General features: G+C 37.3%; 1 protein-coding gene across 1 annotated transcript; it reads right to left on the bottom strand.

Annotated features, from left to right (window-relative positions):
* Nucleotides 1–494: 494 nt before the first annotated feature.
* On the bottom strand, nt 495–21,512 carry LOC139737743 (uncharacterized). The gene is made up of 5 exons (XM_071648419.1): nt 21,504–21,512; nt 20,376–20,490; nt 7,695–8,792; nt 3,039–3,365; nt 495–877 (listed from the first exon to the last, which is right to left on the bottom strand). The coding sequence occupies exons 1-5, from the start codon at nt 21,510–21,512 to the stop codon at nt 495–497; spliced, it is 1,932 nt and encodes a 643-aa protein (XP_071504520.1).
* Nucleotides 21,513–22,388: the final 876 nt, after the last annotated feature.

The raw sequence follows: 22,388 nt of genomic DNA, 5'->3' as shown, positions 1-22,388 counted from the left end.
ATAAATGGGGAGGGTGCCTCTGGTATAAATCTAAATTATTTTACACTCTTGATTTAAAAAACAAACAAAAAACAACAACTTCCAAACGACTCAGCATCCTGGCAAATAGCATCAGCCAGACAAGTTTCTTGGTAGTTCTAATAGATGTTATATTATGCAAGCAAATTCCAAATGGAGGAGGATATTTGAGCCCCAGTGAGAACAGTGTTTTGGCTTTCAATGAGCAGATTCTGAGTATGTCGGTAAAACATTAACTTCATTCGATTGGCTTGATCAGTTAAATGAACAGCGTCTATCATCTTGCCATTTTTTTCTTGTTGATCTGGTTCCACGTTCTCATAATAATACGTCTTTTCACCATTCTAACCCCACTGTTTTTAATATAACGTTGTACAGAGAAACCCTTTACTTTTTTTTCAATATTCATCTACCATTTCTGTTGATATTCGTCTTTCCAAAAGATTAAATGCGTCCAGCGGAGTGTTAGAAAATCATTACAATGTATTAATCCTTGTTTCTAGCATGAATTTATCTGGCGGGATGCACTCCACACCAACGTCCTCATGGTGGCCGCAGTTGTGCACGCCGATTCGGTTGTGTGGATATGCTCCCAAGTTCTGATTATATTCATAATGAAAGGGTCTGCATCGGACGTCGTCCAGCAGAATCGGGTCAGATCCCTCGCCGTACTCAGCGCAGCAAGAATAACCTAGGGCGCCCTCAAAGCCCAGCATCCGACACACCACGTTTGAGTCGTCTATGTCCCACGAGTCGTCACATACTGTTCCCCACTGACCCTCGTAGTACACTTCAACTCGACCTCGGGTGTCATCTGGTCCTCCGGCAAGTCGCACTTCAAACCTGGGAACTGGGGACTCTGAAATGCATGTGATTTGCCGATTAAAAAAAAATGTTTTTTTTTTCCCTGTAAATAGGCACAACCAATTAAGAAGATAGATTATTCCATTCCCATGATATTGTAGGTCAATTTATCTGCTGCCTATAGTATCAGAAAAGTACTTGAGCGCATAGTTTTGTTGCAAATATCACCCCATCTGTTAACAATGGTTTATCAGCACCAGTCAAATCTGTATTGAGGAAAAGTAATTCCACTGTGACTACTTTCGTGAACGTAAGAGATGAATTGTGTTGTTGTTTTTCAATTCAACTCAGCTCTTGGCCGTGGATGAAAACGAATACACGGGGAACATTCTCGTCGACCTAGGGAGAGCATTTGACACTATCAAATGCTCACCCAATTATCTAGTATTGGCAACGATTGGCATAAATATGGTAACTTTGAAGTCGTTTGAGAACTGTCTAACTATAGGTGAGGGGTAATTATTAATGTCAACAAGGCTTTTGTGCTGAAATGTATTTGAACCCATGACGCGCCCCGGGGCTCTCTTCATGGCCCTTTGATTACTTGTGTTTTTATTAATAGCCTGCCTCGCATTTTTCAGTCAAATCGGGTTCTGCTTTATGCGGACGATACAGTTTAACACTTACGACTCCAATTATATGTTAACAGTCTACAGTCCATTTTCAAAAGAGAGATAGAATTTTTGATCTATGAGCATCACATAACATATCATTAGTTTCTTATACAAAAACTGTCAGTATGCATTTTGGCACGATACTTACAATCGTTTGTATGCTGTTATAGACTAAATGTAACTTGATAAAAGTTACCAAAATTCAATGGGTGGATTATGTTGAAACAACAAAATGGATTCGAATTTATATCGAACATGAGTTGAAATTTGATATATTCATATAAATAAATCATAGTAAAAAATATAGGAAAAGCAATAATAAATTGTATGGGTGTACGTCACGAGTTCAATATCCAAGAATCATGCAGCCCAGGAGTCATACAACGCATGAGTCACACAGTCCACTCGTCGTACCGCGTCCCCCGAGAAGTATAGGCTATGAGTTCGACACTAAGCAAACAAAATTACCACGAGACCAACACAATTCATAGTCCTTGTTGCAAAGTTTAATTCGTGGGCTGCTTTTATCTTAGCGTCAAACTCATGGGCTGTATGACGCAAGGACCTTTTTTCATTGTCGAATTGGCGGGATGTGTGAATCGTGGGTGTCGGTCTCATGAACCCAAGTAATCGGTAATCTTGGAGGATTAAGGCATGTTGGAAATGCATCGAGTTTTTTTTTTTTTAAGGTAATTTGATTTACAAATCTGTTATTCTGCCACAGTTTAATTAAGGGAAAGTTACTTGGTATTCACGTACACAAGGTTCTCTGTCAGCCGTTCTAAGACTCCCAAATAAAGTTGACCGTAAATTATGAAAGTTAGTTAATTTTCTTATATTTTTACTTCGCATATTCATGGAATTTTGGCCTGGGAATTTCTTGAATGCCCTTACGAAAGACACACACGTATAATAATATATTAACGTGCCAAATTTTTGCAAACATCATCATTCATGTGTTTAATTTCATTGTGTTTATCGAAGATTTTGAATTATTCATTCCGTTCTAACCAGGATCTGAATCTACATAAACGTTTTTCTAATGATTGAAAAAGGGATTTCATTGTCAATGGGGATTATCAATACATAATCAATAACAGAATGAAATTTATGATCCTTCAAATAATATTACCTGATTGTCTATATAGCGCATTGCAGTAAAAAGAAATCAAAGATGTACAATAGTAGTAACCAATATTTGTCTTTTTTGGTTTATTCTTATTTCTTTGCCTTGTCTTCAATTGTTGTAAACTTTATCACTTTAGCTGTATTATAGAATCCTTTCATTGAGTTTTTTTTTTCTTTCACGTTTTTATATGTAGTGAATTAGCCTACTTTGTACGACAAATGTGGGGCTCCATGGAAGAAACGTTGAATTTTGTAAGTAAGGTGGAACAGCCAGTCTTCCGTTTCTTCTGGCTGTGTATATTTTTCTTCTGTTTTATATTGTATAAATGGCCTATTTTCATTTGAATAACGAAATTAAAACATTGGTAGCTATACATGTCCAACCATGCGAAACTACATCCGTCTTATACTTGCCTTGGAGAATACTGCAGTTCACTCCAACATCCTCGTAGTGCCCGCAGTTATTTACGCCATAGCTGAGGTGGCTGCATTGAGCAATGTTGGATTCTACCCCGAGACACATCACATCGTCCAGGACGATATCGCCGCTCCCTGCGCCGTACCTTGCCGACCCTTGCGCGATCGCTGGTCCGCGGTATCCGAGCATCTGGCAAATGACTTGCGCATCCTCGTCGCCAAAATAATCGTCGCAGACCGTCCCCCATTTGCCATTGTAGAAGATCTCAACCCTGCCTTCGGACTCATCAACACCATTTACAAGACGCACTTGCAACGGGTCAGCTGAAAAAACAGTAACAGACATATTTCCAGCTGTCCAGTACACTTGAAAATGAACTTTCCAACTTACAACGTGGAAAATTACGCGATAAAACTTACTATATTTCGGACGATTCCTCTGATTTATTTTTCTCAAGTTTCAAGTTTGTATAACATTTATTTTCCATCTTTTTTTCATGTAGGAATCACATGTATGAAATTATTGTACAGGAAGGCAGAACCTCAGAACATTTTTTTTTTCTCAAGGAAAAAAAAATGTCCCCTATTTTCCTTCTAAATAAAAAGTTGTCCTGCGGCTTAGAAAAAAAAAGAATAATTAATGAAATATAACAGGGTTGACATATTTCAAAACAAAGTGTCATAATATGTTCTAGTCATGTTTAATTTGTAAGCTCTAGATATAACTCTACAGGGAAACTTATTACTATGCATAATAGATGTACTGTACATAATGTATGAATCTTAAGGCTTATAAATGCAATTATGTTGTTACTCATGATCTCATGTGTTTTGTTAATGTACGTTTTTGAACCTATCATATATAAATATGTTCTGTTAATGCATTGTATATTCCCTGTTTTATTTTAAATCTAAATAAAGATGAATTTGGATCGAATAGGAACAGAATAATATACCCTTTAAGTCTAATCATGGCAGTTCTAAAGTTCTAATATACTTGTGATAATACTCTAAAAAAACGACTGAAACTGAATACACTCTGTACGCAGAAGGATAAAAGCATTGTATCCCAAGAATTTCATGGTTCAGTGCAAAAGTAACCAGTTTAATATTTTCCTTCTATGATACACTCCAAAATCAAATAGAATCTTCCAAGAAAATATAATTTACTCAGTTGTTGGCTGTTTGGTAACAAAGGTACTGAATGCGATTGCAGCACGTTACTTTTATATAGGTATACATTTAGATTTCCAAATATCCATGGAAGATAAAAACTTTCAGACCATTTTTCTTTTATAATTGTCTATCAAATTTGCTCCCTACCTCAATAGCAAAGGTATTATTTCAAAATGTACTTAACAAAACAAAACCTTTACAGCTACCACTGTCAAATAACATTCTATTTCGTAATGCAGTGAGAAGGCGGGTTTTTTTTTTGTAACGTATACATTGCACCATAGATTGAAGTACCATACATGAACGTGTGACCGTGCATCGCAAAACCATCAAACAGTCGCACCCCTTGATTTTACGTGAGGACTCCAAAACAAGGGGGTCAAATGGGTCAACCGAGACAATCTTGAGTTCCCAGTTTTTCATATTTTCTGAAAGAGATATCCTCATTCAATGTTACATTTTTATTTGGGATCACAACATGCCGTCAATCTCTCGTTTGAGGCGAGACCCCAGCCGAATTTTTCCAAAGTGGGGTGCGTTTATCTGTCGTTTGAGAGTTGGGAGTCGAAGTACTTGTCCATTACAAATAAACTTTCTGCTCAGCGTGACAAACCTGGAGGCCAAGCCAGGGTTTGATGACTCCAGCAGCTGTCGTATTACGTAAGAGCATGATAAGGATATCTGCCTGTGGCAGACCATTCAAAGTGAACTCAATTTTCTCTATCCTTTTTAAAGTTTTCAATTTTATATTCTATTGAGAAATTCTATGGTCATCCATTTTACATTTCGAACGAAAAAAATTGACCCGTAAATAACGAAAATACAGGAATAAGAAGGAGAGCATTGCCAGTTTGCCGGTGCTATTTGGCAGTGAGTTACAACGGGGAGGTGAGACTACTCCCTGGTTAATATCAGCCTGCTGACTGGATCGTTGAGAAAGCAGCTGTCGTATTACATAAGAGCATGATAAGGATATCTGCCTGTGACAGACCATTCAAAGTGAACTCAATTTTCTCTATCCTTTCTAAAGTTTTCAATTTTATATCCTATTGAGAAATTCTATGGTCATCCATTTTACATTTCGAACGAAAAAAATCGACCCGTAAATAACGAAAATACAGGAATAAGAAGGAGAGAATTGCCAGTTTGCCGGTGCTGACAATGTGCTATTTGGCAGTGAGTTACAACGGGGAGGTGAGACTACCTCCCTGGTTACAAGCCTGCTGACTGGATCATTGAGAAAGCAGCTGTCGTATTACGTAAGAGCATGATAAGGATATCTGCCTGTGGCAGACCATTCAAAGTGAACTCAATTTTCTCTATCCTTTTTAAAGTTTTCAATTTTATATTCTATTGAGAAATTCTATGGTCATCCATTTTACATTTCGAACGAAAAAAATTGACCCGTAAATAACGAAAATACAGGAATAAGAAGGAGAGCATTGCCAGTTTGCCGGTGCCATTTGGCAGTGAGTTACAACGGGGAGGTGAGACTACTCCCTGGTTAATATCAGCCTGCTGACTGGATCGTTGAGAAAGCAGCTGTCGTATTACATAAGAGCATGATAAGGATATCTGCCTGTGGCAGACCATTCAAAGTGAACTCAATTTTCTCTATCCTATCTAAAGTTTTCAATTTTATATTCTATTGAGAAATTCTATGGTCATCCATTTTACATTTCGAACGAAAAAAATCGACCCGTAAATAACGAAAATACAGGAATAAGAAGGAGAGCATTGCCAGTTTGCCGGTGCTGACAATGTGCTATTTGGCAGTGAGTTACAACGGGGAGGTGAGACTACCTCCCTGGTTACAATCAGCCTGCTGACTGGATCATTGAGAAAGAGAGAGAGAGGGAGAGAGAGAGAGAGAGAGAGAGAGAGAGGGAGCGAGGGGGAGAGAGGGAGGGAGAGGGGGGAGAGATGGGGGAGGGAGAAGGGGAGAGCAAAATGGAATGACAATAGTTCCGGTCACTACAGTACAGGCATGCTCTGTCTGCATACGCTGAATGTCTACACTCACACACACACACGTATACACACACACGCACCATGGAGCTACATGGCCCATGCCAAACCAAAACAATCTCCTCCTCTCGCGGTGCCCCTCCCCCCCCTCCTGTGGCGCTGTGGCGATGACTGATGTTTAGATTAGGCCAGGGTCAAGAAACAGGTGTTTTATATCTTTGACTTTAAGTCATTGATTGCCAAGATATGCACTGGCATTATTTACTGGGGTGTAGCCTCTTCAAACGAGAGATTTGCGTCATGACATGAAAAGGAAAGTGTGATTTCAGCAGTTTTTCTACAATCCTTTTGGGGGGAGAGTAGAATGATCAGGTATGGCTGCATAGAGGCCCCTTTTCATTTCTTGAAAGCCTTTGCACACTCTTCACTTTAAGACTAATAACTTTTGAAAGGGCAATTCTACTTCTTTGAAAGTTGGCATTTAACAGGGACAGAATGTGTTAACAGAGCACGCTCAATTTCAGCTTAATGTAATAATCCCTTAATTGTTCTCGCTCTAGTGGTTTACATCACGTGCTTTTAAATTTGTCCCTTTCATCACACAACTAATACGGCTTGGTAAAAAGCGCTTGAATAGACCCTGTACTTCAGAGACTCTTTTCTCAGTTCACACTTTTCCAGAGTGTTTGCTTCACTCTTAAAGGGGATGGCTAGTAACTGATCAGTGGGAATCAGTGGGAATACGGGAGGATAATTGTTCCATTCCTTGTGGGATTCTTTTAAGAGTACATTATAAATCAATTGTTGTGTGAACAATCATTTGCTTCAGAATGGTTTCATATTCAAGTAATGTGCAGTATGATGTTTCCAGGTTATCATGCCTGTACAGTGACGGGGCCTTAAACTGCACATTACTCGAATATGGGACCACTCTGAAGCAAATATTTTTCCAACAACAATAGATATACAATGTATAATGTACTCTTGAATGAATCCCACAAGGGATGGAACAATCATCCCCCAGCATTTTCGCTGATTCCCACTGATCAGTTACTAGCCATCCCCTTTAAAACATCCGGGTCAGAACTGACCCGGGAAAGAGCCGTTGGTGTCACACCCCGTTCCGGGTCAGACACGGAAGGGGGTCAGATATGACCCCATTCAGGGTCATGAATTGGGTCAGGGTGACCCCATTCCGGGTCTTCATGACCAAATTCCAAGTCATTTTTTTTTTTTTTTTTTTTTTACCCGGAACGGGGTGTGACCCCAACGGACCCCTTCAGGGTAAGTTCTGACCCGTTTTTTTTTTTTCTTCTTCTTTTTTAGAGTGTTTCTTTCCGGTATTTAGATAGGTTGGGAGAGTCTATTTGAATGGAGTTCTACATAATTTTAAAGCTTAGATTCTGCTCTTTTGGAATCTACCCTTCACTAAACATCCATGATAGGAAACTTTTTGTTGGTTTTGTTATGTAGGGTCACATGACGCTGGTCTGCAATACATCTACATACCTCTGGAGCCAAATGAAGTTCCGATATACTGGCACAACTCCTCCGGGCTCGAGAAGCCAGTGTAGCTAGGCATGTCTGCAATGATGTCGTCGTACGATAGAACTTTACTCAAGAGGGCCGTGAGATTCAGAGATCCCATTAGAATTTCCGTACATCTTGTCTGATCGGTGAGGACCCCAAAGACATAACCGACGATGTCTTCGGCCAGAGAAGTGACGAGGTCTTCGGTGGTTGCGGACTGAACTGCTACACAGAGATCCTGTCTGCTGCTGTACCCTGCAGCAATTGCTGCAAGTCTCGGCACTTCTTCAAAGAGCGTGACAGCCATTTGCTGAGTGTACCCACCCTGCATGAGGGCGACCAAATATTCATCATACTGGGCACACACTGCACTCTCTACAGGCAAAAGGATTTTTACGAGTTCCACAGCAAACTCGGTGACAACATCCTCCCAGCTCCTCCCTTCACTGAGCAGTCCACCAACAGCCGGACATACCGAATTTACGGCATATATGTTGTCAACGCCATAAAGATTTGCTACTAGTAGTTGGATCTCACCCAATAGGTCAAAGTTGAGAGGGTCAGGATGAGGGGTCACATAATCTATTACATTAGTGTAATTCCAGGGAGCTGGAGTGGTATAGGGGTAAGAGGGCAGCTGCGTCGTATAAGGTTCTTCCACATTTCTTGTACCATGAGTGTACTGTGGATATTGAGAGTAGTAATTGGGAATATCCCCCTCAATGATGAGACCCCAAAACACACGGCAGACTTCTTCTCCGTCTAGCGGGGTGTTCTCTCGTACGGACGTCAGTATTGGGTCGCATATCAGTAGTGCTTTGGCAGCTCTTCTGGGAATCTCAGTGAACCTAGGAGCTATCTTCGTGCAGAGCTGGGCAGCTCCCTCTACCTGAGTCGTGGCTGTCCACGCGGCACCGGCGGCGTCTATGACGTTTGCAAGGGTCAGGAACGGTTTGAACTCACCCGGGAGTCGAAATAACTCATCGAACGGAATAAAATGGTATGATTTGAGACAGAAGAAAGCGGCTCGCCAGTCAACCTCCAAGCCGGACGGGAGAGGACAGGGTCGTAGTGGCCCTATTCAAAAAGGTGAAGGAAGCAAAATGGAATTCGCACGTCGTCGTGAGTGGCTTGACATTAGGTACAAGTTTCGGATTCGTAACACTCATCTCAACAGGAAGATTAAGACTATTAAAAAGGGTTTGACTCAATCATCATTAAGGTCAACATTGCGAAAAAGACCTTTTCTCTATAAGTATGCTTGCTGATAGCAACATACAATTTCATTCTTTTCCTAATCGCTGATCAAGGTAAGCTTTCCAGATGAACAAACACACCAACATACACACACACACACACATACATACACTAATAGCACTAGTGATAAAGATATAATCTGGGTCAATAGTATGTAAGGTCAATGTGGTCTCAGGGTGATCTGTTCTCAGTGTAGGCCTATATCCTATGCTCGTTTCAGTTAAGGTCATGGCAAGTGCGTATGGTGACGCTCGAACCTTTTGTTCTACAAATGAAATACAATATATTAATAAGTGGTATTCATTGAACTATTTCCTTAAAGGAAAATGAAACTAAAATACATAAATGAAATTCAAGCAATATTGCAGTTTGAGCAAAGTTTGAGGAAAATCGGACGATCCGTTGAAAAGTCATGAATCATTAAAGTTCCAGTGCTGCCATTGCTGCGAAGACTGATACAGTTCGTAGCGTGTTCGTGACAGATACAGCGACTTCATTCATCAGTAGGTCATACTAGATGCAAATTCAGATTTGATATCGTATGATAACATTCACTTCGTATTTGTTACATGGTCTGCAGGACTGCCCTCCATACAGTCAAACTGCTCAGATACTTTTATAATTTTTCAGATAAAATTTATAACAGCCCCTTTTTAGAGACATTATTCCCTTAAAACCAGACGCGCTCCTATCACCTCTGCATTTAAAGAAAGAAAAACGAATAGAAACGAAACGTGTCATGAATATGCTGAGCAAACCCTTGGTCATCATTCGTCTAACAAATGATCGACTACATGTCCATAGGATGGAGAAGATGTGTTCCCATTCAAACAGATTGCTCTTTTGCTAAATGCTTTTATTATGTTATGATAGTCTGAGTCTTTTTTGTCAGCTTTATCATGATTTTAATTATTTCATTTCTAAATCAACTGTTGAGAGTTAGAGGGTGTAATTACTTCAAGATCTATAAAGCACAGTTTTCAAAATACACGGACACATCAATACCACATGCCAATTATTCATTCATGTCATTAACGTAGTAGTGGTACCAAAATAATCAACATTCAAATCAACAATCAACTGATTTACCAAATAATTAATCAATCAATCAATCAACCCATCAATACATCAACTGATATATCAGTTAGTCAGTCATTGAGTCGTTCAATCAATCAGTCAATCAACCCAATAATCAATTAATCACTTTTCAGTCATTGAAATAATCATTTTGCTGATTGAATGAATAAATTAACAAAATAAATCAGTTTTTCAAACATTGATCAGCCTTTAAGCCACGGGGGGGGGGGTGATATTCCCTATGTCGATCTGCCACTTTAAACATGCATACAATTGTGACTGACTGACTGATTGATTGATTGATTGATTGATTGATTGATTAAATGAATGATTGATTGATTGATTGATTGATTGATTGATTGATTGATTAATTAATTAATTAATTGCTTATTTGGATTGATTGATTGATTGTATTGATTGAATGATCTGAGGATGCATTAATTTTGTACTTTTCTTCTTAAATGAGTGACTGACATGTGGGTCGATATGATTTGTGACAACTGTGCTTAAAAGATCTTGATGTTGTTAATCAACCTTCCATAACACAATGGTGTCATTCAAAACGTGACAGAAAATCGCCAGAAAAACTATCATAATATAGTAAAAACTGTGAGCAAAAGAGCAATTTGTTTGAATGAGAACACTTATTTGGACTGCTGGCTGAATTTTCCATCTTCTTTCAATTTGGCGCAAGTCATTTTTCACACTCTGGACAAAGAGCGTCAGTGTTCAGCCAAGCGTGAACAAACATTTGTTTTGTTGATTGCACTTCATAGAAGAGACTGTTGAGCATCTATAAATATGAAAAAAAATTCCAAATATTTTGAATTGTAATTTTGACAATTTATTTTAAAAGTGTAACCCTTTTTTGATACGCCCTGAAGTTTTTTCCCCTGCGAATCAATACTCAGGACATGATGATTATGGTGACATTCTGTGAAGTGATGACATAGCTAATCTTTATGGTCATCGCGTAATATCACTTTTCTTTTCTTATGGACGAATTGACCTACATGAAAAAAAAAAATTAATGCAAAGGCTACGGTCATAACCCAGGGCAGCGACCGGCCGATTCGAAGCTTGCTCTGTCGCTGCTGAAATTTAGACATCCCCCGACGATTTTCTGAGACGTCGAGCTGGTTGTAAAACCTCAGCGTTGTCCGAGCAATGCCCTGTCGATTTCCCGCCGGCCACCGGTTGAAATTTGGTAAAAATTTAGCGTAATATAGTGTGAGCATGCACTGAATATGCCCCACCAGCAACTGAAAAATCTCCCACAGGCCACTGGCCGATTTTATGAAATTGCCCAACGACCGGCCGATGATCGGCGGGACATCTACAGGCGCCCTGTTGGTGTACCGCATGCGGCCCACTGGTTTCGGCCGAAAATTTTTAACCAGCTTCCTGGGTGAATATATATGTAACTGGGCTTACAACAACAACTCTTCTGCTTTCCATCTGACAGGGCAAAGAGGTCTACGCTACTCATTCTATACCTCAATGACCACGACACCAAGGTTCACAAGCCCAGAACTTTTTTGTGAATATCACTGAATAAATTTGTGATATCAGAAATTCGGATTCTTGATATAGAAAAATAGGTCTCACGTGAAAAACCAATGGTAATTCGTGGTATCCCAAATAGCATATTAGAATTTGTGATATCACGAAACAAATTTGTGATATGACTAATTTGCATTTGTGACATCAAGCAGTCGTATTTGTGGTATCACAAATTCCATTTTGTGCTATCACAGATTGAATTATTGGTATCACAGATTCAAATATGTGATGCAAGTGATTCACAGGGAATTCGAGCGTTAGTTTTGTGTTGAAAGTCAACTGTGAATTCGAGCGTTTGTTTCGCGCAGAAATACACAGTGAATTAAAAAAATTGAAAATAAAAATGTTTAAATCCAGCTATATTTCACAGCCGACATGATTATCATAACAATATTAAAAGAATAGCGGCATCTTATGGAGATAACTTACATAAAATGAACATTGTGCAGTCATGTGAAAATCAAATATAATTTCTTATTGGAACAAATGAAATACAAAAACAAGCGAATACTATTCAAAAATCAAACGTGTTTGACATCGTCTTGTTTCACATGTTTCGACCTATCCTCTTGTCTTATGATTGTACTGATATTTCAAAACGATCTATTTTGTTTCGATGCCTTGCAAAGTTTTACATAATGTATAGTTTTCTTGATATAATACACACGAGAAATAAACTCACATCCCCATGATCACTTCCATTATGAAATTCCTACATTGGTCACACGTCAGAGGTTCTAATAAGATCTTAGATTTATTTCTCAATAAATACTTTTTTAGATATCGTATGATATCAACTCATTTTGTCAACTGTTTATATACACCCTTAACCCTAAAAAGCCCAAGTGGGAGAAGGGGGGTGGGGCACATTGTGCCCCCTACCAGATTTTTGTTTGCCACTCCTTCGCCCTTAATCCGATTTCAACCAAATTTGGTGACTTTTCATAAAATCTTATTGCAAACATTTTGATTTACAATTTAGCTATATGTAATGTGGCTGGTTGCCATGGCAACCATAAACTGACCACATGTCAGTCAGATTTTGCATTTTTTTTTTCTGTTCCCGTTTCATGTAACAGCATTACAGAGTATGAAATGGATATTTCTTGGCTGAAATTTGTTGAAGTAGCAAAATTTGAAGTAATTATGGTCCCGAATAGTTGTTCTTATTGTTTCCCTTGTTTTTATGTGACAAAGGCATAAAGCAATAGATATAATAGAGATAATATTTTCTAAGATTACCCTTATATTTTGAGTTATTTTGATCCTTCACCCAAGTTATGCCTCTAATATCATTAGTTTATCATATTATCAATTTGCAATCTCAAAATTCCAGTATTATGCAAATATGAAATTTCATAACTATACATGTACCCATCCCAAACATTTTATCTCAGGTCTCATAATGTATCACTATGTTGATATGAATAGCGCCCCCATGTGGTGACCTTTAGAAATTTCAACCATGACCAATAATAAAATTCCACTTGCTTATCATATGTGGCAAATATGAAAATGATTGGTATATAATAAGACATGCATAATGGGGATAAAGAAATTATACAGAAAAATCATGTTTTTAGCATATTTCCTTTGTATTTCTTTATATTTTGGTGAATAGCGCCCTCCATGGGTGACCTTGTGAAAATTAAAATGTATGGTCATGTAGAGTATGAGTTACTCTACCCACGTGCCAAATATGACGATGAATATATCAAATAATAAAAAAGTTATGTAGGGGGGCACAATGTGCCACCCCCGGGCCTGCGAGGGGTCAAAATAGCTTGGGCTTAATAGGGTTAATAGATCCCTATAGTCGAGTAGACGGTATCATAATCATGTACATGACCTGGAAAAGCTGTTAATGGGAAAATCCAAGCGAAACGTAAGTTACTCTGATAAGAAAAGGGAAAATATGACGAATTCGATAGTATCATTTTGATCAAATTCGAATAAAAATAAGCAAGTTGTGACGTTTTGAAGTTTCCCTTTGTAATCCGGAAACAGTTGTTGAAAGATCAATATGAATAGCATGAAAATGGCAAAGTCAGCATATCGTCCCCTCATAACGTGTCATATCATTTTGTACATAAATTTTGAAATTCCCAGTTTTCCACTCAAACGCAATTATGCCCTATAGGTTCAAATCCTGGAACTGACTATTTTCTGAAGTTATTCAATCAGGAATACTGTAACGTCATGTTTCAGGATGCAATGACGGAAACACTGAATTTTTGTCATTTTTATGTACACGATCAATAGAAAATTGTAAGGTTTTGACATGGTTAGCTCAATCTTTTGCATATTCATATCCACTGTACAAGTACTATCTTGCACAAACTAGCAAAACTTGATAATGTCATAACTTCCTTATTTTTCATCCGATTTCAATCAATTTTTTTCTAATGAACTTGTTAGATGTTACTCTTTTTAATCAGATTAACATCTGTTTGGACTGGATATCATCTTTAAAGAAAAACGTGTTTGTTGTTGTTGCTGATTCGTGTTCTTGGAGGGTATTGAAGTAAATTTAGCTTTGTTGCCACCGTGGCAACCTTGGGCAACTTTTTATTAGCTTAATTAGCATATGTATATGGGTGAGAATTTTGAACGATGTACAATTGCCAATTTTCGTACCTTATGACATTCTTTCCCTTAGAACACGCCAGGATGATCTAAGAAACCAGATTTTTTCATGTCATCTCAAAGATTGGTAAATTCCCTTTCAGGAAATATATGGTTTGGTTGACTTTTGCCTGATATTTTTCATTTCACAAGGACTTAAAGCGTAAAAACACGGTAAAAACGCTATTTTCACAATAATTTTTGTTTTTCAAACTAATGATGTGCATTCTTAATGGTACGTGGCATCTAATATCTGACCATGTTCTGGATCTGACATATCATGGGTATGTACCACAAAATTATAAGAACTTTATGAGCACGTAAAAAATTACAGAGAACAATCAAAATATCAAAGTCCTAAACAGACGAACGTCCGTGATGCTTTTATTTCTATCGCTGCTGCAAATTCTACTTTGTTGTCCCAACTGTAACGTATACGAAAATTTGGTGTTCCACCTAATGAACATATCCTGCAAAAATTGTACGTCTGCTGGCTGTACATGGGACGTAATATTCTTTTATGCAAAATTATACTCAGTTTTCGTCACGGACGTGCTTCCGCTATTTTCTAATAAAGATCGTAGCCCATGAAACTTTATTGGCGATATTGTTCTGAGTCGTAATCAACTAAGATCTAGCAACACGATAATATGTTTGTTTTGAGTTTCTGTCCATCCTTTGTCAAATAGGAACCGAAATTGTATTTTTAGACGAACCTCCAAGAAAAAAAGAACGTCCGTGATGATTAAAACGTTTTCGAGTGGGACACCATCTTGCTTTGATGGCGAAGGTGCATTTTACCTTTGGCTCTCTAGCCGAGGAGCTGCATGCCATTTTTGGAGCGGACTGAGGTTCGTCCGCAGTTTTTGGACCATGCAATTCACCAAAAACCAAGCAAATAATTGATATTTTCTGTGAAAATTCACCTCCTGATCCCCCTCTGAGCAATACATATGTTGTAAGGATGTCAAATTTCTTATAATTTGCATTGACAATACCTTTTCAAATTTTTGAAAGAGTTAGGAAGGCTAGGTACTCTCTTCCGATTAGTTATCCGTCCTGGAACATGACCCTAGTAGTAGAACGAACGTCCGTGATAATTCCAGAGAACGTCCGTGACGTATGCAATCCCTCCGATAGGGATAACTTGTCCCGAAAGTGTCCTGTATTCTTTAAAACTTTTGGCTCGAATAGCGACAAATAAAGTTTTACAAAGTAAACAATGAGTTTAGAGCAGTAGTTTCAGAATTTTTAAGGCGTTATGTGATCATGATGAACAAACAATTGAAAATTTACTCACAATTTTACGCTTGTTTTCCCTCTAATTATACAAAAACAGCTAAACACTTAAAACAAAGTTATAGGAAAATGGAATTTTGCGTAATCTGTCATTTCTGTGCGTTTAAATTTCTTTCTAATGAGGTTTTGGAGACAATTTGTACTATTACAGGTTCTGAAAGTTTCGCTCACGGACGTTCTGTCCGAGAAAGGAAATTTCTGACAATTACAAATATATCACTGCACATAAGATTAATGTTAGTTGAAAATATTACCAAATCACCGAGCCGCCCATACCCGAAAGTGAATAGCGTTCAGCACTCAATTTACCTGTAATAACAACGGAAAATGTTTTTTTCACGGATGTTCGTTGGTTGAATAAGTCAATGGATTACATAGTAGGAGAAAGAAGATCAGTGCCACTTTTTAGTCACAGGTGCTCTAAGTGTTTATCTTTTGAGTATGGTAGCTGCCGTCTCAAACAGAACACATCCAGTTTTGGTCTCCATAACGGACGTTCGCTGTAATTGTCATGATATTAAATGCCTTAATTCATTCTTATTTTTCTCTTCATGACGATTTTCTCTCATTCCCTCAATAGCCTGAACATGCTGCGACCAAACAGAAAACAAAAACAAAACAAAACAAACCAAAACAAATCCGAAAAGTGCTATGCAATCACATCCAGGATAATGACGGAAGAAGTCTGTAATGAGCATGTGTTGAATAAGAAACGGAAAAGTTTCAAAAGGACCTGGAAGCAGTTGAATGAAAATGACTGAGAAACAGAGAAGGGATCGAGCTCCAACACACAGAGAAAAGAATTGCCAGTGCACTCCCGTTATACCAAATTCCTCTGGAGAAGTTTTTGTTTGTTTGTTTATGTTTTTTATTCATCGAAATGCCGTCACAAGCGAACAAAAATCATGCAGTATACAAGTATTGTCTGATGAAAACACACAAATCCTCCGCTTATCATCACATGGTGTTGTTTTATACTCATCAATGAAAAGCAATATTCATTTGTAATTTTTTCCAAGATATTTTTTTTTCATTTTACATTTAAGAGACAGAGAGATCGTCAATATGTTTGTGTTTTTGTGCTTACTTTGAAAACACATGTTTAAAAAAGTAATGATTAAGAATAGGTTTATGGTTGCACTTTGATACGTTCGCTCTTCCAAAGATTCGTTACTCCGATGTCCAAAGGTTTGTTATTCCAAAATGAAAAAAAAATTGTAGTTAATTCAGGAGGTTTGTTATTAGAAATGTTCTTCGAAAAATAGATATTAAGGATCATTATTTTTAGGTCCGTTCTTCTAAAAGTGGAATGGGCCTGATATTCGTTTAGGTGAAAACGGTTATTATGAGGTTTTGAAATTGGAGGATTTTAGTTGTTAACCTGTTTCTCCACCTTTGGATAAGCGAACATAATTTTTCATGTTCCAATTAATAAGCCCTTCGATTAACCTTCGGAGATTCCTATCATTTACCGATTAAAAAAAGCGTCATAATTATACGAACTCTATCAATTTTTGTATTGACAAACTGTATGAATAACGAGCCTCCGAAATGACGCGCTACAAAAGGTTTGTTATAACAAACCATATTGTATGATATCGAAGTCACAAACATCCATCCAAGTTATATGGACTTATTGTGTCATGTTATGACGAAACTTCGCAGTATCGAACCTATTATCATTTCTGACTAATATAATAACACAAATTCTCCTCGGTAACAGTGTGTAACACAAGGAGCAAACACAGAGGGATTTCTTCCTAACTTATTCGTTTGCCCTCCCCAGCTAAACTTCGTATTTTTATAACGGAGCACATTTCTTCTGTTTTTCTATATTAATCCTTTGTCATAATTTTAGCTGTGACCATGTTCGTTATATAAAAAGCAAATTTTGCATTGTAGACTTTAAATAACAAGTTTAGGACCTGAATATTTACTTCATGATAACGAAATTTTGATAAATATATTCGTTCTCAAGGATGGACTACGTCACTGAGATTACACGTACGTTTGTACGTTCATTTACGACAGATGGAAAAATTGTTTTCTTTGATTCCTCAGTATGAGAAGATAAACAAGCTTATATAATTGAGAATTGGTAATATCTATTCAGGATTTTGCAGAGGAGTTTGTTCTCGATATGAAATTGCTGTTTGTTGTGAGTAGAATGCGTTTCCAACTCAAGAGAGCTGCTTTGTTCAATATCTTGTTTGTTCCGAACGTCCGTGGGCTACATGCGAACCTCCGTGATGAAAACTATGCTATGTTTGTTGGGTTATAGAGACTGCCCAGATAAAATACATCTTAAAAAGGTATATTATTATTTGGGAGTGAGGATTAAAGTATGGGATAGTGAAATAAGAGGTGAAAATATTGAGTTTCTGTAAAATGCGCGTAAAGTTAAGAAAGTGTTTAGCGGAAGAGCAATATTTCCACAGAAATGACGAATTTAGTTAAATCATCAGTTGTCTACCATTACGTACAGGTTAAGAGTACAAGCTTAATATTCTGCAATCACGTACACATGTCCCTTAAGATATTTCGTTAGGATTTTGAACTGAATCAGATCTTTGGAAACTATGTTAAATGGTATTCAAATGTATGTGCAGTACTTTTCTTCACGGACGTTCGCTGCTCTGGACATAGTAAACTTCAGCGGTGAATAAAAACTTGTTCCTCTGGGAAAATCCTAGTATAATTGGGTTCATATTAAAGCTTGAGTTATACTCTTTCAGGTAAGATGAATGATTTGGAGACTTTCCTACTTTTTAAATTTTGCCTTGTTTTGGCTCAATTGTACATCGTTCAAAATTCTGACCCATATATATATATATATATATATATATGTATATATATATATATATATATATATATGTGTGTGTGTGTGTGTGTGTGTGTGTGTGTGCGTGTGTGACCCTGCACCACAAAACAAGCAAAATTTCGCCAGACATGAATTATTAGTTAAGACCATATTCTGAACGAGCAGACTTTAAGCTTTAAAATGATGTATAACTCAATTCAAATTGACTATCCTAACCTATCTAAATATTGGAAAGAAAGCACAAACTCAGGAAAATTGTGAAGTGAGAAAAGAGGCTCTGAAGAACAGTGTCTATTCAAGCGCCTAATCTTTACCAAACCGTGCTGGCTGTGCGATGAATGGGAAGGAAACCACCCGAGTAACAACAATGAAAGGATTATTAGATTAAACTGAATTAAGCATGCCTCATTAACACATTCTGTCCGTAATTATTGCCAACTTTCAAAGCAGTAGCACTATCCTTTCAAAAGTTATTAGAGTTGAAAGTGAAGAGTGTGTACAAGGTTTTTCAGAAATGAAAAAAGAACTCTAAAGACACACCTAATCACACTATTCTACCAAAAATGTTCGAGATTGACTGCTAAAAAAAACACACTTTCCCGCCCGTTTTATGACCCCAAATTTTGGCATAATGTCAAAGAAGACTTGCTCTTTCAGAAAATATGAAAAAGTCAAGATCTGCTAGGTTGATCAATTTCACTTGTTTTCAGTCCTCACGCAAAATCGTGTGCGACTTTTTGTACGTTTTGTGATGCACGGTCACACACACACACACACACACACACACACACACACACATATATATATGTGACCGTGCACCTCAAAACGAACATAAAGTCGCACACACTGATTTTGCGTGAGGACTGAAAATAAGTGAAATGGGTCAACCTAGCCGAACTTGACTTTTTCATATTCTCTGAAAGAGCGGGTCTTCTTTTACATTATGCTAAAATTTGGTATCATAAAACGGGCAGGAAAGTGTGTTTTTTAGCAGTTTATCTCGAACAGTTTTGGTAGAATAGTGTGATTAGGTGTGTGTTTAGAATCCCTTTTTCATTTCTGAAAAACCTTGTCTACACTCTTCACTTTCAACTCTAATAACTTTTGAAAGGATAGTGCTACTGCTTTGAAAGTTGGCATTAATTACGGACAGAATATGTTAATGAGGCATGCTTAATTTCATTTTAATATCATAATCTCTTCATTGTTGTTACTCTGGTGGTCTACTTCCTGTTTTTTGTCCCATTCATCGCACAGCCAGCACGGTTTGGTAAAGATTAAGCGCTTGAATAGACACTGTACTTCAGAGCCTCTTTTCTCAGTTCACACTTTTCCTGAGTTTGTGCTTTCTTTCCAATATTTAGATAGGTTAGGAAAGTCCATTTGATTTGAGTTATACATCATTTTAAAGCTTAAAGTCTGTTCTTTCAGAATATGGTCTTAACTAAAAATTCATGTCTGGCGACTTTTTGTTTGTTTTGAGGTGCAGGGTCACACATATATATATATATATATATATATATATATATATATATATATATAAGTCCAAATTCGCAACATCTTGGGGCACGGGGAATAATTCCTATCGCGATGGAATCTAATGGAAAAAATATACCTTTAGTCAAAGAAAAAAAATCTCCTGTATTAGATCAAAGTTAAAGCTGTCCAACCTGATTAGTCACGTTTTCTTTTTTGAACTCCATTTTATCTTCTCCTCTATTTACAGGGCAATTTGTCAATCAGTCGAGGTTAAATCAACTAGATTAAAAATGATAATGATAATAATTCGAATTCAATAGATATTTGATAAAGACTACTAACTCCCACCTGTCGCCTACAACAACAACAAAAAAACACGTTAGTACTATTACATAGGATTATTTGTATAAAGAAAATGACGAAAAATGACATATACGCGAATAACTGCAGAGTCACGACAACTGCACTGCTTTCCTAAAAACCCGTAGTTGAAAGATAGCTCGATTATTGTCACGGTTATTACAGATATCTACACTCACCAAGGATCGGTGAAATGGCCGCGGCGCTGCCCGCCAGAAAGGCGAAGAAAACAAAGCGGATCATGGCACAGTCGTAATCAAGGTAACTGTCAGAAGGCAGAGGGCTAGACTTGGGCTTTGCAAATAGGACGATGTGTTCGAACAATATAGGGGGAGTAACAGAGGTCGTGTGCTCCACACGGTGGTTTCAGTGAAGAATGAAGGCTGATGCTGTGGCTCGTAACAATAAAATAAAAATATACCCTAACCTTCAAAAGAAAAGTTCATCATTTAACCTTCAAAAGGAAAGCTCATTATTTAAAATCGAATCTGTACTAACTGACGCCAGGAAAATGTCAAGTGTGTCAGTCTCTTTGTTTCCTTGTTTGTTTGTTTGTTTGTTTGGGTTTTCGTGCTGAAAGTTTAACAGGCTTCGTATTTCAAGAGATGTGATATCGATATCAATATCGAGATATCGAAATAGTCGTGACGTATATTGGCTGCTTGACAGGGGATTTGTTTTTCCTGGTGAGGAAAAGGTAAAGACGGGTTGTAACACCAGTTGTGTTTGAAACAAAATATGATGCCCTCATAAATGTCACTATGATGCTTCACATTTATACAAAAGGAAGGGGATTAATCATTTTATACAAATAAGGAAGCAATGGTTCGTTGTTGGCAGTGGTATCATAATTCTACCAGCAAGGATTCTCTGATGGGACTAGTCTCATGAATATCCTATTTTGTTCATTGAATTCCAAAGGATTTGGCAGATTTCGATTTTTCGTATTAGATTTCAACAAGTGGAAGTGGATCTTGATTTGAGTATGTTTGAGTGTCATTTAAAAAAGACATGTTTGACATCTGGAAATAAGAAAGTGACAAGTGTAAGTTTTAATATAAGATGATACAAATGGGTTGTCCTTCATGGAGAATGGCCTTCGTTTAACAGTCCCTGATCGCATGAAAGATCTCCTTTTTTTTCCAATGTCGAGTGTGATTTGTAATTCTTTATTCATGTAAGCGTTGTTTATAAAAATCACCTTGTTTTCAGTTATATGGAAATAAGATGACTTAAATTGAAATGTTAATCACTAGTACAAGGTGTGAGTGTGTGTTTAGTGTTGGTTTTTTTTGTTTTGTTTTTACCTTTCCCATTTTGAGTAAATTTCATTAGACATTTACCCATTGTCTTAACAGTAAAGCATTAAATGATACACTTTTCTTCAAATATACCTGTATATGAAGAGTTTTATCACAAAACGAGCTAACTCCATTCATGTTAAGTTGAGGTATTTGTGATTAAAGCTACTAAAAACAGAGAAAAAATAAGAAAACACATGACGGTTTTAATCATCACCTCCAGAATATTCATTGTTATGTCACAAGTGAGGTATTACAGGTATAAGCTCTATAGTTTTGCTCTATCTGATGACAATGGCACCCAACCTTCATTGACTGACTCAAAACAAGCTACAGATGGCTTTTGCTGATATCAATTGTTAAAAGTCTAAAAGATATATCATTTGGCTCTTGAAAAATATTATCTGGCCCTTTGTCTTCTTTCTTTTCTTTTTTGTTCTCGCTGTGGAAGCTTACATTGAATCAAATAAAAGAATAGGAATGAAGACCCCACGAATGTTTTAAACAGTTCAAAGTGTCAATTGTCCTAGAGCATGAATTGTTTTATGAGTTTTCCTGTTCAATTTCACAATAATTTTAACATTCAAGTTCCTATTCCGAGCGTTCAATTTTAGGCATTCCACGCTAGGATCATTATGTTCATTACTCCATATGGTTTGTTCTGCTCAAAACCTCAATTCCATTTTGTCTATACAGACCATAAAGTTTAGGAAGACCTGAGGTCGAAGCTTATATCAACAGCCAGTATCGTGCGACATCTACTGTCTTCTTTGTCTCATTCTATCATTATATCATTCTTCACAAGATGACAGAAGCGTTCGATAAAGATATCAGCATCATCCCCACTATGTATGATTATATATATATATATATATATATATATATATATAT

The sequence above is a fragment of the Diadema antillarum genome, unplaced genomic scaffold (genome assembly GCF_040938485.1).
Source record: "Diadema antillarum isolate AM-2024a unplaced genomic scaffold, OU_Dant_1.0 seq00000702_RagTag, whole genome shotgun sequence".
NCBI lineage: Eukaryota > Metazoa > Echinodermata > Echinoidea > Diadematoida > Diadematidae > Diadema > Diadema antillarum.
This window is presented reverse-complemented; position numbering and strand designations above follow the sequence as displayed.

Bases quoted from the DNA above. Each gene is read 5' to 3' on its own strand.
- LOC139737743 (XM_071648419.1), bottom strand. The intron at 3,366-7,694 runs GTATGTAGATGT...CTGTTTTTTCAG, and splicing joins AACTTCATTTGGCTCCAGAG to CTGACCCGTTGCAAGTGCGT. The intron at 878-3,038 runs GCAAGTATAAGA...CATGCATTTCAG, and splicing joins GAACTGCAGTATTCTCCAAG to AGTCCCCAGTTCCCAGGTTT.